Consider the following 25,477-nt stretch of genomic DNA (forward strand, 5'->3'; position numbering starts at 1 on the left):
CAGATAGGCGGGACAGCTAGAGCTATGATGTCCATATTAGGGCTATCCACACTGCATGATATCAGTAGAGTCAGGGGCAGAAAAGGCTAGGATCAGGTGACTGACATGGCAATTGAAGAATATCCCTTTTGTCTTTGAGAAACTCTTCTTTTGCAGTACGCTGTAGTTTTTAACTTTAGGCCAATCAGTTTTGCACTATTTGGCTTAATCTGAGCAGAGAGTATAGCTCTGTACACTTCAGAATATTTCTGCTGCTTCTATCACCAGTCACATCATCAGTAAACACCAGTGACCAGGTTCTGCATGCCCATGCCATAACATTACCACCACTATGTTTGGCAGATGATGTGTTATTCTTCCTATCACGAGGTGTTTCTCTCCTTCGCCACATTTATCTCTTGCCATCATCCTGGTAAATGTTAATCTTGGTTTCATCTGTCCCAAGAACTGTTTCCAGAACTCTGGATGGATGGATAGATATCTTATTGATCACACAAGTTAACAACGGCAGGATAAAGAATGAAACTGGTGCAGTCTAAAATACATGAATCATATAAGTTACTATAAGTGACTTCATGTTTCTCACTGACTCAAACGCCTCCAAATACTGCATAATGATGCTTCCAGCCTTGTGAATGACTTTGTTGTTTCTGCTGGCATCTTTGGCACTGGTGCTCCCCGTCAGCAGACAACAGCAAAATCTTCACGCATCCTTCTGTCTTCATGATTCCTTCCACCTTGATGAGAATCCCAGTCCCAGACACACTGAAGCATCCCCACAGCATAATACTCCCACCACTATGCTTCCCTCTGGGGACGATGTTCTTTGGGTTGTACGCCTCTGCCTTCATTCTCCAAACATAAGCAGTGTCTCTGTGGCCTAACAGCTCTAGCCTTGTCTCATCTGCCGAAAGCATGTGCTTCCAGTATGCATATTCCTTAGCATATTTCAGTCTGGCTTGAATCTGTCTCTTCTGCAGAAGTGGCATTCCTCTCAGTCTGTGCAGGGTTCTAGTGATTTTCCTACAATTCCTGACTTGGACAAGTCATTGACAAGTGTCTTGGCAATTGTTCTGAGATCTTTAGACACATCTCTCGCTAGTTTTCTTTCCAGAGTCTTTGAAATCTTTTGCTTCTTACCTCTGTTTGTTCTCAGTGGTTCTCATTGAGTTTCTTTATAACTATGTATATCCATCTCCTGCTTTGTGAGGATCAACAATTCCTGTTCTCAAGTCTAAACTGATTTTTTTGTTTTTAACATGATGCTTTGAGCAGTCACAGCTCAAACCCTTGCTGAAGCTTTGAGCATTACAAAGTTAAAGCACATCCTGGGACAGCAGTGGTTTGTGCTATGACTCAATAAACAGGAGCTGATAATAATTAAACTGGTCATTTTTGTTTTCCTTCAATGATTCTGTTATTATGTGCAAATAGAAATTATTTATGCTTTCAAAAGAAAACTTGTATGTTAAAGAAACGTTAAATTTCATAGGGGTCCTTATCTTTATATTATATCATTGTAAAGATTAGACAAAGGGCTTTTTGTTCTTTCTCTCTGAGTTTCCATTCCACACTCACTTTGGTGCAGATGTGTGTGTGTGTGTGTGTCTGTGTGTGTGTGAGGGGTGGGGGGGCACCACCCAGCTACAGTCTGATACAGCTACACAGTGTGAAGAAGGTCATCAGTCTGACCCTCCCTGTGGCGAGCAGCGAGCTTCCTTTACTCTCCTCTCTCTGCGTCTCAAACAGGGCCTCCGTCACGGCTTAGGAGCAGCTTCTATTGCTTCTATAACCACCAGGAAAAGTCTCAGGAGCTCTAATTTATCATTATTATCATTTTAATTCACGATGGCTCTCCATATATCCGGTCTAATAATGATGGTCATCTTTAACTTGTTGGTGCTGGGGATTGGGATCTGGGCTTCTCTGAAATCTAAGAAGATGGCGAAAAATTCAGCTGGTGGACAGATGGAAGTTTCTTTTTTGGCTAATCGGAGGGTCACCTTGGCAGTGGGCGTCTTCACCATGACAGGTGAGTTAACGTAGAAGTGTGTGATCAGTAATTTGGTGCTAACTTCAAACACGTTTTGGGTTGTTTGGGTTTTTTTTTAATGAAACAATATCTGTTTGCTTTTGTGAAGGTAGTAACTTTTACCATGAATGTGAGACTTGTGTGTGCTTTGTCTTGTATGATCGGCTGCAGCTACTTGGGTTGGAGGTGCCTTTATCATTGGAGTTGCAGAGACTGTTTATGACCCCACAAAGGGGCTAATCTGGGCTCTCATTCCTCTACAAATGTCAGTTTCATTCATCATCGGTAAGTACCTCTTACAGAGGAGTATTTACCTCCAAAAATATCCCTAAAATGGGCTTAACAACTATTTTCTTCAAAATAAGATCCACTCATACAGGATATGTCCTTATCTTCTATCATTACGTAAGATTTTTTTCTTAACTGTCCCCTTATCTTAATGGCAAATTTTGAATGTCTTGACATTCCTCAGCAATCACTAAACTCTTAACCACAAGAATCAAACATAACCCATCCATCCATCCATCCATCCATCTTCATCCGCTTTATCCGAGGCCAGGTCGCGGGGGCAGCAGCCTAAGCAGAGAAGCCCAGACCTCCCTCTCCCCAGCCACCTCCTCCAGCTTATCCGGGGGAACACCAAGGCGTTCCCAGGCCAGTCGAGAGATATAATCTCTCCAGCGTGTCCTGGGTCTGCCCCGGGGCCTCTTCCCGGTGGGACATGCCCGGAACACCTCACCCAGGAGGCGCCCAGGAGGCATCCTTGTCAGATGCCCGAACCACCTCAACCGGCTCCTTTCGATGTGGAGGAGCAGCGGCTCTACTCTGAGCCCCTCCCGGATGGCCGAACTTCTCACCCTATCTCTAAGGGAGAGGCCAGCCACCCTTCGGAGGAAGCTCATTTCTGCCGCTTGTATCCGCGATCTCGTTCTTTCGGTCACTACCCACAGCTCGTGGCCATAGGTGAGGGTAGGGACGTAGATCGACCGGTAAATTGAGAGCTTCGCTTTTACACTCAGCTCCCTCTTCACCACGACGGACCGGTGCAGCGTCCGCATCACTGCAGCCGCAGCACCAATCCGTCTGTCGATCTCCGGCTCCCTTCTCCCATCACTCGCGAACAAGACCCCGAGATACTTGAACTCCTCCACTTGGGGCAGGAACTCATCCCCGACCCGGAGTGGGCACTCCACCCTTTTCCGGCTGAGAACCATGGCCTCAGATTTGGAGGTGCTGATCCTCACACTCGGCTGCAAACCATTCCAGTGCGAGCTGGAGGCCTTCACCTGATGAAGCCAACAGAACCACATCATCCGCAAAAAGCAGAGATGAGATTCTGAGGCCACCGAAGCGAAAGCCCTCCGCCACTTGGCTGCGACTAGAAATCCTGTCCATAAAAATTATGAACAGAACCGGTGACAAAGGGCAGCCCTGGCGGAGCCCATCACCCACCGGGAACGAGTCCGACTTATTGCCGGCAATGCGAACCAAACTCTTGCAACGGTTGTATAGGGATCGAATGGCCCGTAGCAATGGGCCAGACACCCCATACTCCCGCAACACCTCCCACAGGACACCCCGAGGGACACGGTCGAATGCCTTCTCCAAGTCCACAAAATACATGTAGACTGGTTGGGCAAACTCCCATGCACCCTCAAGTATCCTTGAGAGGATAAAGAGCTGGTCCAGTGTTCCGCGACCAGGACGAAAACCGCATTGTTCCTCCTGTATCCGAGGTTCGACTAGCGGACGAACTCTCCTTTCCAGCACCCTGGCATAGACTTTCCCAGGGAGGCTGAGGAGTGTGATCCCCCTGTAGTTGGAACACACCCTCCGGTCTCCCTTCTTAAAGATGGGGACCACCACCCCGGTCTGCCAATCCAGGGGTACTGCCCCTGATCTCCACGCAACATTGTAGAGGCGTGTCAACCAGGACAGCCCTACAACGTCCAGAGCCTTCAGGAACTCGGGGCGGACCTCATCAACACCAGGGGCTCTGCCACCAAGGAGTTGTTTAACTGCCTCAGTGACCTCGCCCCCGGAAATTGGCGGGTCATTCCCCTCATCCCCAGACTCTGCTTCCTCCTCGGAAGACGTGTCAGTGGGATTAAGGAGGTCCTCGAAGTATTCCTTCCACCGCCTGACAATTTTCTCAGTCGACGTCAGCAGCGCTCCGCCAGCACTATACACAGTGCAGGTAGAGCACCGCTTTCCCCTCCTGAGACGCCTGACGGTTTGCCAGAATCTCTTCGAGGCAGTCCGAAAGTTTTTTTCCATGGCCTCTCCGAACTCCTCCCACACCCGAGTTTTTGCTTCAGCCACTGCCCGAGCCGCATTCCGCTTGGCCTGTCGATACCTGTCGGCTGCCTCCGGAGTCCCACAGGCTAACCAAGCCCGATAGGACTCCTTCTTCAGCCTGGTGGCTCCCTTCACCTCTGGTGTCCACCATTTGGTTCGGGGATTACCACCACGGCAGGCACCAACCACCTTGCGGCCGCAGCTCAATGCAGCAGCTTCGGCGATGGAGACGCTGAACATGGTCCATTCGGACTCAATGTCCCCAGTCTCCCTCGGAATGCTGTTGAAGCTCTGCCGGAGGTGTGCGTTGAAGATCTCGCGGACTGGGGCCTCTGCTAGACGTTCCCAGCACACCCTCACTACGCGTTTAGGTGCACCGGGTCTGTCCAGCATCCTCCCCCGCCACCTGATCCAACTCACCACCAGGTGGTGATCAGTTGACAGCTCAGCCCCTCTCTTTACCCGAGTGTCCAGAACATACATAACCTGAAATCTAATTTCTGCACTGCTTTGATTGTTGTCTCTTTTGCTAAAGGTGGTCTGTTCTTCGCAAAGCCAATGCGGGATAAAAACTACATCACCATGATGGATCCCTTTCAGAGGAAGTATGGGAAAACACTGACCGGGCTTCTCGCCATCATCCCTTTCATAAGTGAAGTCATGTGGGTTCCTGTCACGCTGATTTCCTTGGGTAATACAAACACACAAACACTCCCCTCCAGAAGTGTTGCCTAAAGGTGCTTTTTGTAGTTACCCTGCAGAATTTAACCAAATATTTTCACCACCAGGGGGCAGCATTTCACCAGTTACCTCTAAACTTCATATTTTTAAATACTGTCATATCCTCACTTAAATAAGAGCATACTCACCAGTAACACTGGTTTGCCTGCAATATCTAGTGGTCCAAACTGGTATTACACAAAACTACAGCGTTCAACTTTAGTTGCCATCTCTTCAATACAAGACACAGGTCTTCTGTTTTTCTTTTACTCTTATTTTGTTATTTTTGGAAGGTTTTAAAACTTGTAATTGGCTGTATTTGCAGTGAGTACCTTTAAATATTTATATTGGTCAACATGATTTTCAGAGGTATTGATTATGTGTGTGGTTCTCCCAACAGGGGTCACAGTTTCCGTCTTTTCCGATCTGCCCTTAAGTCTCTGCATCTGGATCTCTGCTGCGGTGGCCATCGTCTACACAGTTCTCGGAGGTCTCTATTCAGTTGCTTTTACTGATGTCATCCAGTTATCACTGGTGTTTTGTAGCTTGGTGAGTTTAATGCGACAAAACATAAACAAGACTGCTTTTCCAACACGCCAGAGGTAAACGTTATCTCTTGCAAGAAAGAGTGCACGTTACTAGGGATGGGTATCATTTAGGTTTTATCCGATACCGGTGCCAAACCGGTACTTTTGAAACGGTGCCGGTGCTCAAACCGGTGCTTAAAGAATGGAGAACACAAAATTGGTCCAAAAACTTCTCATGTTCAGCTGTTTTTTTGTAAAATGATAACAATGTTAGCCTTTTCTGCAGCTATAGGGGATATATGGTATCACTCTTGGTTGGAAGCAGTGCTTAATCAATGGAAAAAACACAAACTTTGTCCAAAAACCTCTCATGTTTAGCTGTTTTCCACTTTTTCTTTGGTCATTTTAGCCTTTTTGGCCAGGGTGAAGGGAGTATCTGCCATCAAACAAGAAGACAGCCGTATTTAACGACAACAGTGTTTGCTAGTTCACCTTACATGCATTAATTTAATAACATGTTAGCCTACTCAACGTAAATTACACATGAACAACATTAAGTTACTCATGCAGAGAAGAGCGGCTGCTGCTGCCATCATCATCCGTCATCATTTCTGCTACACTGGCAGGGCTAGGGGCCAGGACTCTACTCGTCGGGTTTTTGGGGGATGTTGCTAACTCCAGGTCCGATAACAGGCACCACACCCGCAGTAGATGTGCTCGGTGTGAGGTCTCGCAGCAAGCTATCAAATACGGCGCATTTCTCGCTTTTAAAAAAACGCTATGCGTCGCCAGGTGTTTCATCGGATTCGAGGAGTTACCTCATTTGCACAGTATCACAGTATTAACTTAAAGCACTTGTTGCAGGCTGCTGAGTTTGCATCTTTTGCTGTGAAGTACAGCCAGACTTTTGACCGCTTCGCCTTGGGCATTTTTAATCTGTAGCTCTGCTCTAAAAGAACGTAGGTACCTGGGCCCGCCTACTATCCTCGGAAATGTAAAATGATTGGCTAGAATCTAAAGTGTATCACAGCTCAGGAAAAAAAAAGCACCGAAATAAAGCACCGAATGTGTGCTGCTTTTTGGTCTGGTTACTACCGTTTATGTCAGAACCAAACCGGTACCCATCCCTACACGTTACAGTTACAGCGTAGGTTGAATCAGATTAGTTTCTCAAAAGCTTTTCTCTGTTTTTTTTCCAGTGGTTGTGTGCTCCCTTTGTTCTGGTGAGTGATGTCTACACCGATCTCCGTCAAACGGCTTTCAACCACACGTTTCAGGCGCCCTGGCTCGGCCACCTTGAGTCTGATGACGTGTGGATATGGATTGATAATTTTCTCGCAATGGTGAGATGACGTAACAGTAACATGTTTCTAATGATTTAATAAGATTTGAAGTCCTTGAAACCTTATATTAAAACACAAACATTGTATATAAAAGATTATATCAAATAAAGTGTAAAGTTGATAAGTTGCTTTTGAACAAATTGAATAAAAAGGCTGAAAAAGTAAGAGGTACAATAAAAAAGAAACAGCGGGAGGAACATTAGGTTATAAAAAAGTCTTCTTAGGCAGAGTTTCTCAGAAGCAAAGATGGGCAGAGGTTCAACAATTTCCAAAAAACTGTCTACAGATTTTGGAACAATTTCAGAAACATTTTAATCATGTAAAATTATGAAAACTTTAAAATTATGAAAACTTTAAATCTCTCCTCATCTACAGTGCATAATATCATCAAAGGAATCAGAAAATTTGGAGGAATCTCTGTGCGCAAGGACAAAGCTGAAAATCAATACTTGCCCTCAGGCATTTTGAGACATCTACATCATTAGTGTGATTTCCTTTTAAACTCTTGGCCCTTATATGTTTTTATTTGTTAAAAACAAACTGTGAGCAATAAGTTCTTATGCTGGTAATCACTAAAACACAAGAAAATCTCTCGGTTTTCAAAAAAGTGTCTTAAAAAAATGAACATAGTAGATTGTGGGCTTGCTCTTTGTTTTCAGAGTATTGGAAATTTGGCGTTTCAGGACTTCCATCAGAGGACACTCTCCTCCAGCTCCACGGCCACGGCCAGAATGATTTGTTTCATAGCGGCAGGTGTGGTCATTATTCTGGGAATTCCACCTGTGCTGATCGGAGCTGTTGCAGCATCAACAGGTACACCTGTTGATGTCTTCTTCTTTCTTCCGGCTAAACCCTTTAGTTGTCTGCACAGCGGATCATCTGCCTCCACCCTCACCCTTTTCCCTCTGCATGTCATTTACTAAAAAAAAAATTCAAACACTAACTACACATAAAACTTGTAATATTCTTTTTACTCATCCAAAAAGTTTTCATAGATTTTATTTTGAATTTATATTTTATCTGGCAAAAAGGAGCTTCCATACACGATGAGCCTTTAGCAGAATGATTCAGATGATCCAGAGACCAGAAAGGAGCAGGAAGACTCATATTTCAGTAACTTTAAACATTAAAATGATTCCTCTTACGCTTCAGACTGGAACCTGACCTCTTATGGCTCACCTTCACCCTATGAGCGAGGAGAGGCTGCCATGGCGTTGCCCATTATCCTTTTGCATCTTACCCCCACCGCTGTTTTCGTTGTCGGCATGGGGGCCATTGCCGGTGCCGCCATGTCATCCACTGACTCATGCCTGCTGGCGGCAACCTCCATCTTCACCACCAACATCTACACCCTCGTTAGACATCAGGTAGGAACAAAGTCGGTCAGGATGCTGAGTTCTTAAAAGGTTGTGTTGATATTTTGGGAAAAATGAGCTTTGGTGTTCTGTTTAGGTATCAGAGAGAGAGCTGCAGTGGGTGATCCGCCTCTCCATAGTGGTCGTAGGGACTGTAGGAACCTCACTCACCTACCTTGACAGCAGAACGTTGGCCTTCTGGATCCTCAGCTCAGACTTGACCTACACTGTCATGCTCCCCCAGCTGATCTGCATCCTCTTCGTCAGATCTTCCAATGCCTACGGGGCCGTGGCGGGTTACATTGTTGCCTCTGTGATGAGAGTGCTGTGTGGCGAGCCGGTGTTCAACCTTCCCGCCATCCTGCGTTTCCCTGGCTGCGCTCTGGAGGATGGTGTTTATGTGCAGCGCTGGCCTTTCAAGACCATTTGCATGCTGTCCTCTCTGGTCACCATCCTGGTATTTTCTTACGCGACGTCGCTCTTATTCAACAAGGGGATCCTCCCAGAGAGGTGGGACCTGTTCAGGGTGACGACTCAAGAAGAAACAGCCCCAGCAGATGGTGCCAGATTAGGTGAAAATGATAAACATGCATCTGAACTGATGCTGGACACAAGATGCTAAGTTTGTGTTTTTTTCCTACATTTTCAAGTCTTCAGCACTTCTGCTATATTAAATGATGCACATTGGTAATGGCAATGTTGCCTGATTTTTGGATTACTTTTGTTGTTATGCAAAATAAAATGAACAAATACCTTTTACTTAACAGCTAGTTAAACATTATGTTTACAATTACCTTGAGTCAGAAAACAATTAATCCCCACCAAGCTGCTTAGAGCACATTTTACACGTTTTTTTTTTTTTATCATTATTTAAGAGAAATATCTGCTCTGCTGTAACAGCAGCATATTTGTGTATATCACTATTTGTGTGGGTAACTCCGTATAACAACCACTGCTAATAATGAACTGATTGTTAGTTAAACTTGAATAAACGGCTATTTTACTGTTAACATTTCAATAATAAATATTTCTTACTAATCAGTGGGCAAGTTATACTTTAAATCTGTTTATGTCATTAAGTTGTGCAATATAAAATTCAATACTGTGAAAAAGTTTGCCCCCTCTCTGATTCCTCGGTTTTTTGCATATTTCTCACGCTTACATGCTATAAATTTATATTAGACAAAGGTTAACCAAGTAAATTCAAAGTGCAGTTTTTAAATGATTTTATTTGTTAAGGGAAAAATACAATGACCCTGAAAGGTTAAACACACTGCAACTTAAAAAAAAAAGACAACAGTAAAACACAACAGAAGTAGAAAAAACTTAGCAAAAGTCGAATAAAACATGAAGGAAGTAGAAAAATAGAATATCACAAAACGTAATGGATGTGTTTTTGAGGACACAATAACGTGACGGACCAGCTATGGAAGTGACAGAAACCAAAAACGAGTGTAGGCTTACAGTGACACAGGCTTAGAAGAAGCAGAGGATTCATTGATGTCGTGAGGAATAAAAAGATGAAGATTGTGTTCTTGATTTTTTTTTTTAGCTTTTGCAGCATTTATATATTCTATATTTATATTTTTATAATATATATGCTTTTATTTGTCGCAGTATGTTTGACCTCTCAGAGCTACTGTAAAAAAAAGCGACCTGACCTTATTTAAAAAGTCATCAGTTTACTGAAAATCTATCTTGCTGAGCTATTTTCAAAGCAAGAACTGAAAATGACAGAAACCTCCATTAAAAAAACCCCAGACAAAGCTGAAAAACAGTGATAACAATATCCATTTATTTAGATATTTAGGAAATATTCTGATATACTGAAGCTTTATTATTTAATCTTTGCACAAAGAAGACATCATTTGACACAGACATGTTACATTTAAAGGGAGTTCCGATACGACAAACCCAGCGACCCTCGACTATAAATATGCCGATACGTCTTTACACTCTAGGCTTGGCATGATATGCATTTAGAAACATCAAACAAAGAATTTGCAGAGGTGCGTGGATTTAGAGACACAACGATAACCCCCTTTAAGAAAAGCATCCTCTGCATAACTAACCAAAATGATTACATAATTTTTCACAAATCATGACACAAACAGACAAAAGAAAGACAGAAGCAGCCAACAATAAAACACTCACAGTGCACTGGTGTGAGTTATGGCACGTTTTGTCTTCTGTAGCCTGACAGCACACAGAGAGGTTTGAGTGTGGAGGCCACAGCAAGCAGCTGAGTGTCACGAACACGGCAGACAGAAAACAACCGGACGTTACTGTGGGACTGTTTCAGTGGATACTCCTGGAGGTATGAGGTTCTCAGTGGACTAAATAAACCGATGTATGCAGACGTCTCTGTTAAGGCATGAAATGAGTAACGAGGTAACGTCTATCTACTGCATCGTCACAGTTGCAATAAAGAGAAGAGACTTCCCGTCCCCACTGCTCTGAATAGAAGACATCACAGACACAAACAGAACAGCATGACCAATACCAGGACAAGTGTCTCTGTAAATATTATATGCCTTTTTCTTATATATATATAACTGCTATGTAAAGATACAGTCTTTGGTCACAAATAAAATATTGTGCACAACATACACTGTAGAGTTAGAGCTGAACTCAATGAGACATTGGTAGGACATTATGACTGCATGATGATGGTGATAGCACAACCGGTGTTGGTTTATTTATCTACCGGTGAAGCCGCAATCTACTGCCTTCTTCCTAAAACTAACAAACAGATAAAACAAATTCAAATGTAGTGTCTCTACATTTGGGGAATGTATTTGGGGAATTGGTTGTTTTTTTGCTGTGTTTCCACAGCCAGGCCCTGAAGATGAAGCCTCGGATGACAGAGGCTGTGGGAGGGGCTACCATACGGAGTTCTTGAAATTCGCTAATTGGTCACCATGATTTTCTCTCCAATTATGGTGCACACTATGGTCCGCGCCATCGTTGGGGTTGGTGGGATGCGTCAGTAAATACGCCAAAAATGAATTTTTTACACATTCCTGCAGTCTCTCCTATTCCTGCAACCGTTACAACCCTTGCAATCCCTCCCATCTCTGCAACACTCACAATTCCTACAATCCCTCATATCCCTGCTACCATTGCAACCCCTGCAATCTCTCACATCCATGTAACTGTCAATCTGTGCAACTGTAGACTTTTTTTTCCCTTTTAAACATGGAAAATACGAGGTGCATATACATGAACACAAATGTCGCAACTACTTCACAAGCTGCTGTGAGACTGCTGTAATACAGGGAGCACGATTGGCCGGCACAACATCTTATCACATGAAGAAGTCATGTGACTGTGTTTCCAGTTTAGTGTTAGCCTTTCGGATTGCATCCACGCTAAAAAAACAAAAAGTCAAAATTGTGGTGAATTTGTTTTGGTTATCCTGTTGAGCATCTCTAATTTATCCTAAACTTTTATTTTTCAGCAGAGTTGATGGAAAAGTCTTTATCCACACCAAGACGTTTACTTTACAAACAGCATCACTTAACAAAGCACTGGATATGATGGAGTTTTAGCTGGAAACACGTGTATTCGACTTTATGAACATTTTGCAGTGCAAATGACAGAAAAAACATCTCTTTCTAAAATATAAAATCTCATAGACTTCTGGATTACAACATGTCATACTCCACTTCTATGTGATTAAAATACATATGCTGTATTATATATTTATTCCCTTTACTCCATTTCAAATAAAAGTGCTAAGATAAGTCACTCACTTTATCTTTAGAATGGCTCTTTATAACGTTCATACAAATCTGCACCACATCACATGTTATATCATCTCCTTTTTCAATATAGACATATTTTCTATTTTGAATGGTCATTACTGAGTTAAATAATCCTTTCTCTTATCTTAAATAGGTGTTTGATATCATTGCTGAAAATACATTTCTGCTCTTGGTGAGGACCAAAGATGAGACGTTATGTCGATTGCTGCTGTAACATACATTCAGCCCTCAGACTGAGGACAGAGAAGATAAGAGAGTGACTCTGATTTGTCATATTTCAGACAGAGGAAGGAGTTTTCTTCATTTAGGATACATAAAGTCAAAACATTCCTGTCCTTTCAAACTGTTTAAGACTTTCAGTAAAACCTAAAACTTTACTTTTTGTGTTTTATAGAGCATCTGGATAGAAAAAACATCCATCCGTCACCTCTCTCACACGTGAGACTCATCCAGGTCCAGGTCGACGGGTGAGAGGGGGAGGGGAGAGCGGCGAGGTGACCGGCGGGGGGAAGGAGGGGACAGCAGCGGGGTGAGAAGCGGGTTCTCAGTGCCGTCGTCCTCGCTGAGCTGCAGCAAGGTGTCGCTGCGCGGCAGCAGGGCGGTTGTGTCCTCGTCCCCGGGGCTCTCTCTGATCCTGGAAGGCCCCGGTGGTGGTGGAGGAGGAGGAGCAGCAGCAAGATGAGTTGGTGGTAATGGAGGTGGCGGCGGTGGACCCGGGGCGGGTGATGTGCTCAGCACCGGGAGTGGCGGTGGGAGAGGAGAGGAGGAGCGGGACAAAGGGAGAGGGGAGCAGGTTCTGGAGAGGGGGAGAGGGGAGCAGGTTCGGGATGGGGGTGTTGGAGTGGAAGGCCGGGAGATGGATGGGGGAGGGGAGAGGCTGCTGCGGAGCCCCCACTGCTCTCTCTTCTCCTTGCTGCTTAATGCTTGAGGGACCTGTGTGGGAATACACCTGCTCCTGTAGTTTAGCTTTTAAAACACACGGGACACACATTTAAAGGGCTAGTTCACACACAAATGACATAAAATTATACTTTTATGTCCTTAAAATTAGAGGAATAGCTGCAGATGGTCATCATTCTGGTTTAAAGGCCGTAAAGGCGTGCCACAGGGCTCAATACTAGGTCCACCTACTGGCCACTTTGTTAGGTACAGTTGTTCAACTACTTGCTAGCACAAATATCTAATCGATCACATGGTAGCAACCCTTTACATTTAGGCATGTAGACATGGTAAAGATGACTTGCTGAAGTTCAAACTGAGCATCAGAATGAGGAAGAAAGGTGTTTAAACCACTTTGAATGTGGCATGGTTGTTGTTGGTCTGAGTGTTTCAGGAACTGCGAGATTTTTCCTGAACAACCATCTCTGGAGTTTTACAGGGGATGAGCTGAAAAAGAGAAAATCATCTCAAACTGAGTTCTTTGTACTCAAATGGCCCCCATAGTCATCAGATCTCAATCCAGAGCACCACTGGGTTGAATCCATACCACAAAGAATTAAATGGTTCTGAAGACGAAAGGCAGTCCGACCCAGTACTAGCAAAGTGTACCTACTCAAATAGCTGGTGAATATAAATCAGTAGATACTGCTACAAAAAAATTAGGATTTTTTCTTTTTGGGTGAACCAGCTATGTAAGTACTTCAATTGTATTGTTTATACCAGAACATGACTCAAATAAAATGAATATATAAAATCATAAAAAATAAATAAAAAATGGTGATGGTAAGAGGAAGATGAAATAAATGTAGGTAACACTTAGTACTATAGTTTGCGTTCAAAATGTCATATGATTAGCTGTCCACTGTTACCAAAGCAACAGCCAATCACACGCACGGCTCTGCCCTATTTGTTTTCACTCACAGTTAACATTGCGAAGAAAAGCATTCTGTTTATGAAGGTAATTCAAAATAAAGTGGTCAATCTGAGTTTTCAAAATAAACAGAACGTCTTTTTCTGTGTATTTAGTACGTTTTCAAATAAATTCATGTCTAGCATATTATATTACTTAATGTCCACAGCATGTATGGCTTATAAATGCATGGATTTCTGCATTTCCTCCCTCAGCTGGTCCTACCTGTGCATTTGTAGGTCCGTGCAGGTCAGCCGTGATCATGGCTGAAGAGGTGGGGGGCACTTCCAGGGTTGGGGACTTTGATGGGGCAGGACTCGTCCCTCTGCCTTCACCCGGTGGGTCCACAGTGCTGGGAGTTGGAGGCTTGCTTGCCCCCGTGGACGCCTGCTGGCCTTGATTCTCTGTAAAGGTGACTGACCTCTTTTGGTCTCCATGCGCTGTGGGCAGACATGCATGCACACGTGGTCAAAACAGAGACGATAGCGCCAGCTAGCGACTCGCTAACACATCAGCACCACCAAAGAGAGTGGAGGCAGGGAGGGGACGGGAGAGGGGGAGGCAGGGGATCGGGGGGGTAATGCAAGACAGACATGCAGAGCGCCCTATTGGGTGAGGTTGCAGATAAAAGGGGCGAGCCGTTGCAGGGTGGAGAGGAAGGGTTAAGAGTTGTGTCTCACCTTCACAGTCCAATAAAGTTTCTTTATTTCGAAACAAAAGCATGAGACAGAACAGAGTGAGAAGAGTCAGTCTGGTGGCAGGTGGTACCGCAAACAGCATTGGAACAAACACAGAGGTCGTGAATGGGGAGGACGGGTCAGTTCAAGTCAGCACACTGACAATAAGTATTTTCATAGGTATAAGTGTTTGTAAGTCTAGATTTGGCTTGTGTGCTTGATCTGAAGTGCAGGGTGAGTTTCGCTGTTACTTTTAAATATAGTCACGCATCCTGTTTCAGAATTTTAAGACACATGATGCACTTTCATCATCCCTTATCTAAGAAAAGACAGATGAAAGCATGTGTGCTGTTACCCAGTGGTTTGTTCTTGGGCTGAATGCTCCTGCGCGTTGTAGAAAGCCTTGCTCCAGATCGACCGCGCGGTTCGGTCTTTGGAATGGACAGCAGGGGGCGTCGCATCTACGGGAAATTTATAGAAAAGCCACAAGACAGTTAGCCTGCCCACTGTATTGTGTGCCCATGTGCGATGTTGTTCTCGTCTTTTTAGTAAATAAAATGCTTTTTTAAAACAGGTTTATGTAACACCTGACACAACACAAGAATGACTGAATTATTTAAAATAAATAAATTTCCACATCTACTTAAAAAAATAATAATAATGATTTATAATAATAAACATGAACATAATACAGAAGAAAGTTCTATATATTAATAAATTTACCACAACAGTGATTGTAACAATATAACAAACTTATTAGACGTCATATTCTGAACAATATAAATATATAAAATGAAAAATATATTAAAATAATATAAATCTATATTGCTTCATAGACTTTGTCCTTTTTATCCCCACATTGTTTAAGCATTTTTTAGGGTGGCTTATTTTGATAACTTGATTGATAATCAGCAGCTGCTCAGTAGGACCGGGAAGATTAGAAATTTGTGCTGACCATTACAATACGTAGTGTGATAAATGTAATGTGCGTACAGTGAGTACAGTCATAAGGTCAATGTTAGGGGCAAATGTGCAAATACATATGATTGTGGGATTTGTATAAAACATTTGTATACACCATACACATGCTGACACTCACAGTGAGTGAGACAATGTTTAAGCAAATCTTCATCAAGATGTTCTTCTCATCTATGACGAGATAAGGAACATCTACACATATGTACATATTCACCCATCATAATAGTATGATACATGGCTTTTAAAAGGTCTTATAGGTGTATAAATGCTAGAAATGAGTGATTTTGGTGGTAGGTGGTTACTAGGCAACATTACGATACTGTAATTTTTGGAGTTTGTAGACAGAGTTTTTGTATTAACAAAAGATAATCAAACATGCAAACATTTAAATGGACCATATTTATAACATGGCTGGATCTTAACATAAAAAACGATTCAACATTTCCTTTTTAATTTTTTTGCTTTATTATTAATTATTTTCATTATAGTTTTTTAAATGTTTCATTTACCAAAACATTTACTTTATGTATTTTAAAACTGCTTTAAATTCTGTCACAATGTAGTTTTCTTATATTTAAATCTACAAAAATTAAGTGGGTCATATTTGTTTTTATTCATATGAAAATGATGTAGAAGTGAAACTTCCTGTCTTTCTCCCCTCAACCCCGACTGGTTGTGGAGATGGCCACTCCTCCCTGAGCCTGGTTCTGCTAGAGGTTTCTTCCTGTTAAAAGGGAGTTTTTCCTTCCCACTGTTGAGCACTTGCTCACAGGGGCTCATATGATTGTTGGAGTTTTGTGTGTTTATTTGTATTATTGTATTGGTCCTTACCTTACAATATAAAGCACCTTGAGGCACAATGTTTTGGGGATTTGGCGCTATATAAATAAAACTGAACTGAAGTGAATTTCTTTTATTTTATGTGTGTGTTCTAAAAATACTTTTAAATTCTATTTTCTTGTAATGTTTTTGCTTAAATATGAATTAAGATAGCACATACTCAATGCCATCAATTTAGGAACATTTATCCATATCACACATATGTGTTAAACGCGACACATGAAAAACAGGTGATGTCCACACCTGTCTGAGTCCTCGCTTTCTTCCCAACGGAGGCTGGATCAGGAGGTTCTGCTGACCTGGTTCGCTCTGCACACTGGCCACCCTGATGCAGTCAGTCATAAAGAGACACACACGCACACATTCACGTGCGCACATTCACGCAAAACACATGGAAATACGTCACCATAAAGGGACTGAAAAGCAAAGATTACCCAACCGTCGATAAACGAAACTTTGATCACAATAAGATGTCGCTGCTACTCTACCCATTCACTCACTACACAATACACACAGTGTGCTACAAGACACCCAATCACAGTACGGAAAAAAATAACAGTGCTGCTATGATTCAAACACTGAAAACACAACAGGGGAGTAGTAGGGCCTGGAGTGGCAATCCTGACAAAGCAACTTGTCTCGTTTTTTGTGCTACAAAAGCCCCTGAAACACCTGAAATGTCCCCATCTAACCATGAAACAGTCATACGGCATATTTAAAGTTAGCTTCTAAACAAAAAACAACATCTAAAATGTCCATTGTTTGTATTTTTTTGTGTTGCCACCCCAGTTCCCTCGTGCCCCTCCAGATTGGTATCCACAGTAGGACGCCCAATTTGATCAGCGAAAGCCTGATAGACACGTAAACAGTATGAAACACCATGGCACCGATGAGAGGCTGACTTTAGTGATGGCACATTAACTGTAAAGAACCACAGCTAACAGAGAAAGAACACAGGCAGAGCTCCCTGGCCCCAGGGGCTGATGAGACCCTTTTTAACATTTTTTTTGTAAAAGGGGGAGGGGGCCTGGTTAGGATAGCACAGCGGATGAGCTGAGAAGATGAGGGTCAGTGTGGAGCTCAAGGGGAAGTGAGGGGGGTTAAGGGGATAGAGACAAGGCACATTAGACCCACACAGAAAGAGATAGAGACGGGTAAGTGGGAGGTGGGGGGGCGGAGGTGTGACGGGCCAAGGCGATTTGATTCGATGCGGATGAGTGATCAACAGTGAGGCGGCCGATAGAGGTGGCCGTCCTGAGGTGATGCCCCTCCCGGTGGCGGACAGATGCAAGAATGCGCCAACGGGACACAGACAGAGAGAGGGCCACTGTACCTAGAGAGGTTACCCTCCTGCAGAAGGCCCTGGGACTCATCTAGCACATTGGGTTCACTGTAAAAAGGGGGGCGAAGCGGGAAAATGGGAGTTTAGGGAGTGCAGTGAGATCCATCACCACCCTGAGCCCCTTGCTTAGCAGGGTTTATATAAGCCAGGGTGTTTCCTCTAACCAAAATTAACCAAAGGCAGAGCAGACTTGATTTTTAACATTCTTACCATGAAACAGAGTCTTAACGCTGCTTAATAAAAAAACATTATAAATCAACAGAGATATACATAGATAAATATGACTGTGGTTGTGGAATATGACTGGTTGATTTCTCGTCCATCGGTCGGCTCTACATGTTACATAATAAACAGGAAAGAGTTGAACATTTCATGAAAGCTGCTCTGAAAACAGAAATAATCTCATTAGTTTAACCAGCAGGATAGAAGCACAGTGGTTCTCAAATATAACTGTGAAGTTTAGACACTTTAGCTTTTTGTAGTCAAGAGTCAACATATTTGAGAGTGTAGCTGATGTTTTTTTGGTTAGCAACCTGCATTCATAGATCACAAGTGTGGAAACATATTAATAAAATCCTGGAACATTACATAACAAGGGAGATGTACGTCAGGCACTTGGGAGCCTTGATCCTGAAGCATAAACTCGCTGTAAGCCTCTGAGGTCTATAACTGACGACTTATGCGTCAGTCAGAATTTTGCACCATAGCTACACTATGTCGTAAGCACAAGCCCCTCTAAAACTGCACCAAAACCTATGCAGGATTAGGACTTTTTCAGGGCCCCTGAAAAAAATTAATGGGGGGATAAATGTCAGAAATAATCTCCTGATTGACATTTTTTGTACAAATTCTTAGATTAATCTAAGAAATCTTAGATTAATCTAAGAATTCAAACTTTTTCGGTCAAAATTCTGAGATTAATGTAATTAATCTCATGACAAAGATTTATGTAAAAATGATTACTATCTTCTCAGAATACTGAAATTATTGTCAGGATTCAGACTTTTTCCCCTTTGAGTTTTGAGATAAATGTCAGAATTAATATGATGACTAAGATTAATGTTCAAATTCCGACTTTTTTCTCTGAATTCTGAGAACAAAGTCAGAATTCATTTTTTTCTTCTCAGAATTCTGAGGGATAAAAAATCCAAAAGACACTCCCCATTTTTTATTAGTGGGCCTAATCCTCTTCTGTAGTAACCTGATGTGTACCTCCCTAATGTAACTGCATGTGGCACTGATGTGGCCTGTAACTGTTGTGATTGGCCCATTCAGCACGGCTGAATCCAGCTACTTTTTTGCCACAGCTTTGCAATTAATAAATGAACAAGTAACAATCCTTTTCTGAATATAAGGAAAACTAATCAAAGCATTAATATAAGGACTCACAAATGTCAGTTAACCCCTGGAGAGAGACTGGTGAAAATACTGGATGGTACATGGGGGAATTTAAAAAGCAGTACAAAAACCTGAGGAACAAATGTATTTATCCCCCAAAGAAAAACTCACCAAACAAAGAGAAATCTGCTACTGAACAAAACAAGGAAGGGTTTTATTACAGCACCCTTTTTGGGACCTAGTGACAGCCTGTAACCATTTGCTGGTCAGTGAAAACAGATAGTTCAGAACAACTGGTTTCCAGGTGACTGGTGCCTTAATGCAGTTTAAACAGAGCTGGTCACTGTAGGCCTTTTTATTCCTTTGTTTCCTGTTATAATGTTGGCTGTTGGATCATGGAGGATCTGCAGTTAGCTTTATTTTTCAGCCCTTTCTCCCTTTTACTAGGTCTGAAATTGCCTTTTAATGGCTAGTGAGATTATTTCTGCCTTCACACCACTTCATCTTTACTTTTCAAGTACAGGAAAAACAACTTGCATATTGCAGCTAACAACTAACTACTAAACCACCATTTTTTTGTTTGTTTGTTTTTTAACCCATAAAGACTAAACAGATTGAAAAAGATTTTCACTGAAGTAGGTGTGACTGTTTCACATAAGTGTTTATCTGTGGCTCCCAGGTTCAGTGGGAAGCGTTACCTGTGGCTGGGCAACATTATGGTGCGGGGGGCCTCGGGCTGAGAGGCCGCCGAGCCAGTGGCGTGGCTGGAGAAACGGCGCTGTGACATCACCCTGGGCATGAAGGCTTCATGCTCGCTCACCACGCTGGGAATGCTCATGGAGTCAACTGCAGCGAGAGAAACGTAGAGTGGTGAGTTCACTTCAAAGGAAGTGAACAGGAATGAGTGAGAATAGCTGGTAAAAACAAGGGAACAGTGTTTCTGACTCTCTTCGTCGTCCTCGTCGGTACGGCTGAGCGTGTCCTGTGAGGGCTGCCGTGACGGTTGGCTGTCCTGCTCCCAAACTGTTCCGGTGCCTGTGTTGGACCGTGACATTGTGGCCAAACTGAGGCGGTAGGCTGACGTGGAGGTGCCCACCGTGCTGATGGATGTCTTGCCCTGATATGCTGTGAGGTGGAAAACACCATACGTGACTGCAGAGTTGATGGCTTCTATTTGAAAACACTTACAGGACAAGTTCACCCTGTTTATCTGTCTATATTACTGATTCCCTTTACGTGGACATTTTTTAAAAACATACTCAGGTTCCATTAAGAAATTAAACATACAGACATACACATCAATCATCTCCTGTCAGATTATATCAGGGTCTTTGGACTGCAGTATGTTGTACGTCAGTATGTGTGTGACTAGAAGCCAAAAAAACTAGATGGATAAAATGGGATTTTTAGATGAACCGTTCCTTTAATTTTTTAGTATGTAGCTCCTGACCCGAGCCGCTGTGCACAGCCTCTTTGAGGATCTTGAGCTCATTGTTGAACTCTGCAAACAGTGAGCTCTTGCAGAGAGGTCGTGGGATGAAGCGCCGCTCCAGCTGATCAGCGATGTGGTGGCGCGCTGTGATCTCTTCCTGGGAATCGGCCGGCTGGGTCAGCAACTGGAAAAGTAAGATGGAGGAAAAATGAGGAAGATGAAAGCAAACTTTTCAGGAGTGCTGTAGGAGCGGGAGGCTCCTGAAGTCCCTTACCTTGCACTGTATAAAGGGTCTGAGCAGGACAAAAATGGGGATCCGGGTTCGGACGATAAAGTCGATGAAGTCCCAGAAGGCCAAGCCGCCCACCTTCCTCAGAGCCATCTCCTTCACCTGCAGGCTCAGCCGATACCACTGGTTCCCCAGCGAGCGCTCGAAGCAAACCAGCACCACCTTCAGAGCTGTGGAGGAAGGAGGATGAGAAGAGGAAGACAAAGCAAAGCTATAAAATGTTCTCGCCTCTTTTATTGTACCTAAATAAGCAGCCTGGCTCGTGGACTCTGCTAATCCCTCCCTACGCAGATCTTTCCCAGGGTCGCCCGGCGTGGAGCAGTGAGCCGGAGAGGCGTCGAGCATGAAGTTCTTGGTGCGGGATGTGGAGATGATCCGAGGGGGAAGCAGGATGTTGATGACTGTCTGTAGGAGCAGGAAGACCTCCGGCTGCTCCAGGTGGGGGCTGTCTGCATCGAGAAAACAAAACAAAAGCAGGAAATACAAAAAACCCTGAGCAAAATGCTGATTGGCATTTTAAGTCTCCTCCTCCAATCGCACCAACAAATCACCTTTGCTCCCGGAGCCTACAGTTAATACGAAGGGAATGAGCAGGTTGAGCAGCATCCCCTCCCGCCTTTCCTGATTGGTGAAAGGTGAGATCACGTGACTGAGGGGGAAGTCTTCCTTCAAGGCCTGTGGAGAAGCGCGAGGGAATTAGTGTTAGCATGCGGAGCAGCTGCTTTATGAGCGGGTGTTTGATGGGGTCATCTCGCCATACCTGAATCTGCAGAGCAACCAGTCGGACCACGGCGGTGCTGAAGGGCAGAGGAGGAGACAGGTAGGGGCTGAGGTGGAGGAGTGGCAGCCCGTCCGCCACACTGGAGGGGCCGACCACACCCATCACCTGACAACAGACCAGACAAACCACCCCACCAAAAACCTTAAGAAAATGCTAAAAAAAAAGAAAAAAAGATAAACAACTTCGCTTTTCAACATATTTGCAGTCCCGTACCAGGTTGACGCAGACGTTGATAAGCGAGCGCAGGTGAGGCAGGAACGAGATGATTGGCTGTCGCTGCAAAGTCAGGCAGATCCCCTCGATCAGGCTGCTGGCCGCCTCCCACTCCACCTGTCTCCTGGAGAACAAACAAGCACACACCACCAGCCCCCGAAACCACATGCAAGCACGTTGTCATGAGTTTAAAAATAAAAAAAAACTCACAGGGAAAAACAATTCTGCCCCTGAAGGGAGTTTGTTTGTTTGTTTGTTTGTAAGCAGTCTAGCATCCACAGTTTTCAAGATATCATCTTCAAAGTTGGTAAAATGGTAGATATGGTAGAACCTATATTAACAACTAATTTTTATGGCCCGTCTTCCAACTTCAAATCAACATACTAAGCCTTGGGGGACATTAGCACCCAAGGTCAAAGTTGACCTTAAAAAGAAACTTCAAGAAACAACATCAAGTAACATTTCAGATGAAAGGGCATGGAGAGAGCTGTACAACACACTCAATATTTTTTTCATTATGACGCCCTACGATGGCACAATGTTGCCATAAAATTTCACAAAATTACACAGCATGAATACATATTCAAATCTCAAACTTTTGGAGCTCCTAGAAGTCAAAGATTGCATCAAAGACAACAAATGTCGCAAAGCTCACAAACATAGCCAACTAAACACTGCAGCAACAGATCCGCCTCAGAGCAGTGTTACCTCTCAGCTAGCTGCCTCCAGTCTACAGTCAGGGAAGCTTTTCTGTACTCTTTATTACCAAAATTTTTGCATTTATGTATATATGCACATGGACCTCTGTGATAGTTTTACTCCAACTTTCTACAGTTTTTTGCAGGATTGGACCACTGGAATGGCGAGGATAATGAAAAGTTATGTGAAACATATGTTTGTTTGTTTTTTACTTTAGAGCAGTATTACTGCAATACTCAACATACTGCAAAATTTTAAAAACTACAATAGTACTGTATTGTGGGCTGTCTGGAGATTCCCACCTCTAGTAAATACCTGACCATATGAATAAGGACTTTCAGGAGACAAGTTCACTGAAGTCCCTGAAATATTTGGATGTGTCCGATCTCTGATGGCAGCAGATGTGAAGGCCTGATGTTTTGTCTATAGCTTCTCAAGTACAAGTAACATAATATTCATTAAAGCAGTCTAAACAAGGTGAAAAGGTTCACATATATTCAAGCTTGAATATGCAGAAAATCCAAAACTAATTATAGTACAGACCTAAAATTTAGCATAATCCATTTTATTTATTTATTTATTTAGTTAATAATGATAAACTCAGATGGAACGAGCTGACCATCATTCACAACAAATGTAGAAGAGGACACAATCACGTTGAATTACTTTTACTGAAACATGCAGAGAAGTTGATTTCAAAGTTCCAGCTTTTAAGACGAAATATTGCGGCTTTAGTGTTTGACTTGGTTTTTATGTATGAAATTTATTTTATGAATTTCTTGAAAAAAGATAATTATAACTGTGATTATTGGTATCATTACACTGGTAATTCTAATACCAGCAGGTTTCTTGGTCATTACTGCATCAGAATTTTGGAAAAATCTTAGCAAACAAAAGTTTAATTAAAGCATTAAATTAAACTGTTTCAGATGCATCAAAATCTTTTAATCTTTATATAAAGAAAAACTATTTTTGCATTGCATCACATCTATAAGGGTGATGAAGAATTAGTTCTTCATTGTGAGCTAAATAAAGACTAAAAAGACGACATAACACCTGTATGTTGTTTTCCATGGCCAAAGACTGGACGCTCCAGGCATAGAGGAACGCTGCCACTGATCCATTGTTAGAACAAACATCGTCACACACTTTTATGCGATTACGCATTTAAACTCACAGACAGGAAAACACAGTCCACAGAAGCACTTACGGTACAGCACCCACGAAGGCAGCGCTACAGAGGACAGTGCCAAGAAGCCGTCTATTCACTGTACACACCACGGCAGCGGCACAGCACGATACACTCACAGGGAGACGGAGAAAGAAGAGGGATTGTGTTCAACAGACCTGCTGCATAAAGCCTGAGGGCGAGCGCACCTGAGCGTGGGCATCTTGTGGATCTTGTTGAACATGCGGTCCAGCCTCTTGAGGATGAGGATGAGGGCAGGCCGGACGGCCTCGGACGACCAGTCGGTGATGGGCAGCATCTCCATGATGTAACGCCGCAGCCCTCGGCTCTCCATGGTCAGGGTGTCGTAGGGCGCCAGCTTCAGCAGGGCGTGGGCGATCTCCGCCAGCCTGGGGGCAGAAACATTCATTCAGTTCAACTTACCAGTGCTTTTTAGGGTACAGTTTTAAAATTAACTAAGGAATGCGAAGAAACAACTTTACAGACTTTATTTCCAAAATGTGTGTATTGTGTTGAAGACATATCAACCAAAGTTGAATTAGGGCCGGTCTGCGATATTGTATAACACTATGCATACATGCATAGTACAAAAAAACAGTCAGTGTATGTGTAAATATTAATTAATATCTTAAGAACAAAAAATTGCCACAGTGGGCACATCTTTTTTTTCTTCTTTTCCAGACTTCTGAGAAAAAAGTCAGAATTCTGACTTTAATCTCAGAATTTTGACTTTAACCTCAGAATTCTGACTTATTTCTCAGAATTCTGACTAATTTCTCAGAATTCTGACTTTAACCTCAGAATTCTGACTTTTTTCTCAGAATTCTGACTTTTTTCTCAGAATTCTGACTTTGACCTCAGAAATCTGACTTTGACCTCAGAATTCTGACTTTGACCTCAGAATTCTGACTTTTTTCTCAGAATTCTGACTTTTTCATCAGAATTATTTTTTCTCAGAATTCTGACTTTGACCTCAGAAATCTGACTTTGACCTCAGAATTCTGACTTTGACCTCAGAATTCTGACTTTTTCATCAGAATTATTTTTTCTCAGAATTCTGACTTTGACCTCAGAAATCTGACTTTGACCTCAGAATTCTGACTTTGACCTCAGAATTCTGACTTTTTTCTCAGAATTCTGACTTTTTCATCAGAATTATTTTTTCTCAGAATTCTGACTTTGACCTCAGAATTCTGACTTTTTTCTCAGAATTCTGACTTTTTCATCAGAATTATTTTTTCTCAGAATTCTGACTTTAACCTTAGAATTCTGACTTTAATCTCAGACTTCTGATTTTTTTCCTCAGAATTCTGACTTTAACCTCAGAATTCTGACTTTTTTTCTCAGAATTCTGACTTTAATCTCAGAATTCTGGAAAAGAAAAAAGAAGTGCCTACTTTTTTTTTTCCAGTGGCCCTAATCTTTTTCTTGTATGGATAAAAAAAATAAACATAAGAAATGCTAAAAGCATTTTGTAATTTAAACACAACAAAGTAAAGCCTGTGTGTTATCCATCCAATGTTGGATGTGTGAAAGAATGTAGGTGGTGAGGATTAATGACCCATAACTTTCTGATTAAATTTTCTGATGCCCAGCAAATACTTAAAGTTACAGTTGGTAATTTTTTATATTTCTCAAGAAATGATTCTGTAGTCCTAAATATATCTAGAATAGTTTGTAATTACATCTTCCAACAAGCATATGCAGTCTCATATCAATAATGTAAAAAAAGCATGAAGCAACGAGACAATGTCACCATCATCTGAATAAAGTCTCATCTTCTTTCTCCTCACCTCAAGCCTCATCTC

The 25,477-nt window shown here is 42.7% G+C and overlaps 2 protein-coding genes across 22 annotated transcripts in view; one reads left to right on the top strand and one right to left on the bottom strand.

Moving 5' to 3' along the window:
• The first annotated feature begins 1,661 nt into the window (after positions 1-1,661).
• On the top strand, positions 1,662-9,387 carry LOC100702384 (high-affinity choline transporter 1). The gene is made up of 8 exons (XM_003453198.5): positions 1,662-2,032; positions 2,204-2,317; positions 4,866-5,021; positions 5,451-5,599; positions 6,777-6,920; positions 7,580-7,733; positions 8,073-8,287; positions 8,373-9,387. Exons 1-8 carry the CDS (start codon positions 1,849-1,851, stop codon positions 8,895-8,897), a joined length of 1,641 nt encoding a protein of 546 aa, XP_003453246.1. The 5' UTR covers positions 1,662-1,848; the 3' UTR covers positions 8,898-9,387.
• Positions 9,388-10,048: 661 nt separating this feature from the next.
• unc80 (unc-80 homolog (C. elegans)) overlaps positions 10,049-25,477 on the bottom strand; it is a 70,050-nt gene continuing 54,621 nt past the window's right edge. For 13 of the 21 annotated variants that reach the window (XM_019351741.2, XM_019351745.2, XM_025902682.1 and 10 more), the window contains 15 exons: positions 23,828-24,058; positions 21,782-21,905; positions 21,548-21,673; positions 21,339-21,462; positions 21,030-21,236; positions 20,773-20,957; positions 20,517-20,682; positions 20,012-20,191; positions 19,765-19,912; positions 17,720-17,776; positions 16,630-16,711; positions 14,924-15,029; positions 14,572-14,592; positions 14,117-14,331; positions 10,049-12,975 (listed from right to left, as the gene is read on the bottom strand). In XM_019351741.2, the coding sequence (XP_019207286.1) occupies positions 12,475-12,975; positions 14,117-14,331; positions 14,572-14,592; positions 14,924-15,029; positions 16,630-16,711; positions 17,720-17,776; positions 19,765-19,912; positions 20,012-20,191; positions 20,517-20,682; positions 20,773-20,957; positions 21,030-21,236; positions 21,339-21,462; positions 21,548-21,673; positions 21,782-21,905; positions 23,828-24,058 (2,473 nt within the window). In that variant the 3' untranslated portion in view covers positions 10,049-12,474. The remainder of the gene's footprint in view (positions 12,976-14,116; positions 14,332-14,571; positions 14,593-14,923; positions 15,030-16,629; positions 16,712-17,719; positions 17,777-19,764; positions 19,913-20,011; positions 20,192-20,516; positions 20,683-20,772; positions 20,958-21,029; positions 21,237-21,338; positions 21,463-21,547; positions 21,674-21,781; positions 21,906-23,827; positions 24,059-25,477) is intronic. The other 8 variants (XM_013276360.3, XM_019351746.2, XM_019351739.2 and 5 more) reach the window with 5 other exon arrangements.

The sequence above is a fragment of the Oreochromis niloticus genome, linkage group LG23 (assembly GCF_001858045.2).
Source record: "Oreochromis niloticus isolate F11D_XX linkage group LG23, O_niloticus_UMD_NMBU, whole genome shotgun sequence".
Classification (NCBI taxonomy): domain Eukaryota; kingdom Metazoa; phylum Chordata; class Actinopteri; order Cichliformes; family Cichlidae; genus Oreochromis; species Oreochromis niloticus.

What these genes read in the sequence shown, in the direction of transcription:
- LOC100702384 (XM_003453198.5), top strand. Translation starts at nt 1,849, where the DNA reads ATGGCTCTCCATATATCCGGTCTAATAATGATGGTCATCTTTAACTTG. An exon ending in AGCTGTTGCAGCATCAACAG is followed by an intron (nt 7,734 to 8,072) that starts GTACACCTGTTG and finishes CTTACGCTTCAG; the next exon opens with ACTGGAACCTGACCTCTTAT. An exon ending in ACACCCTCGTTAGACATCAG is followed by an intron (nt 8,288 to 8,372) that starts GTAGGAACAAAG and finishes TGTTCTGTTTAG; the next exon opens with GTATCAGAGAGAGAGCTGCA.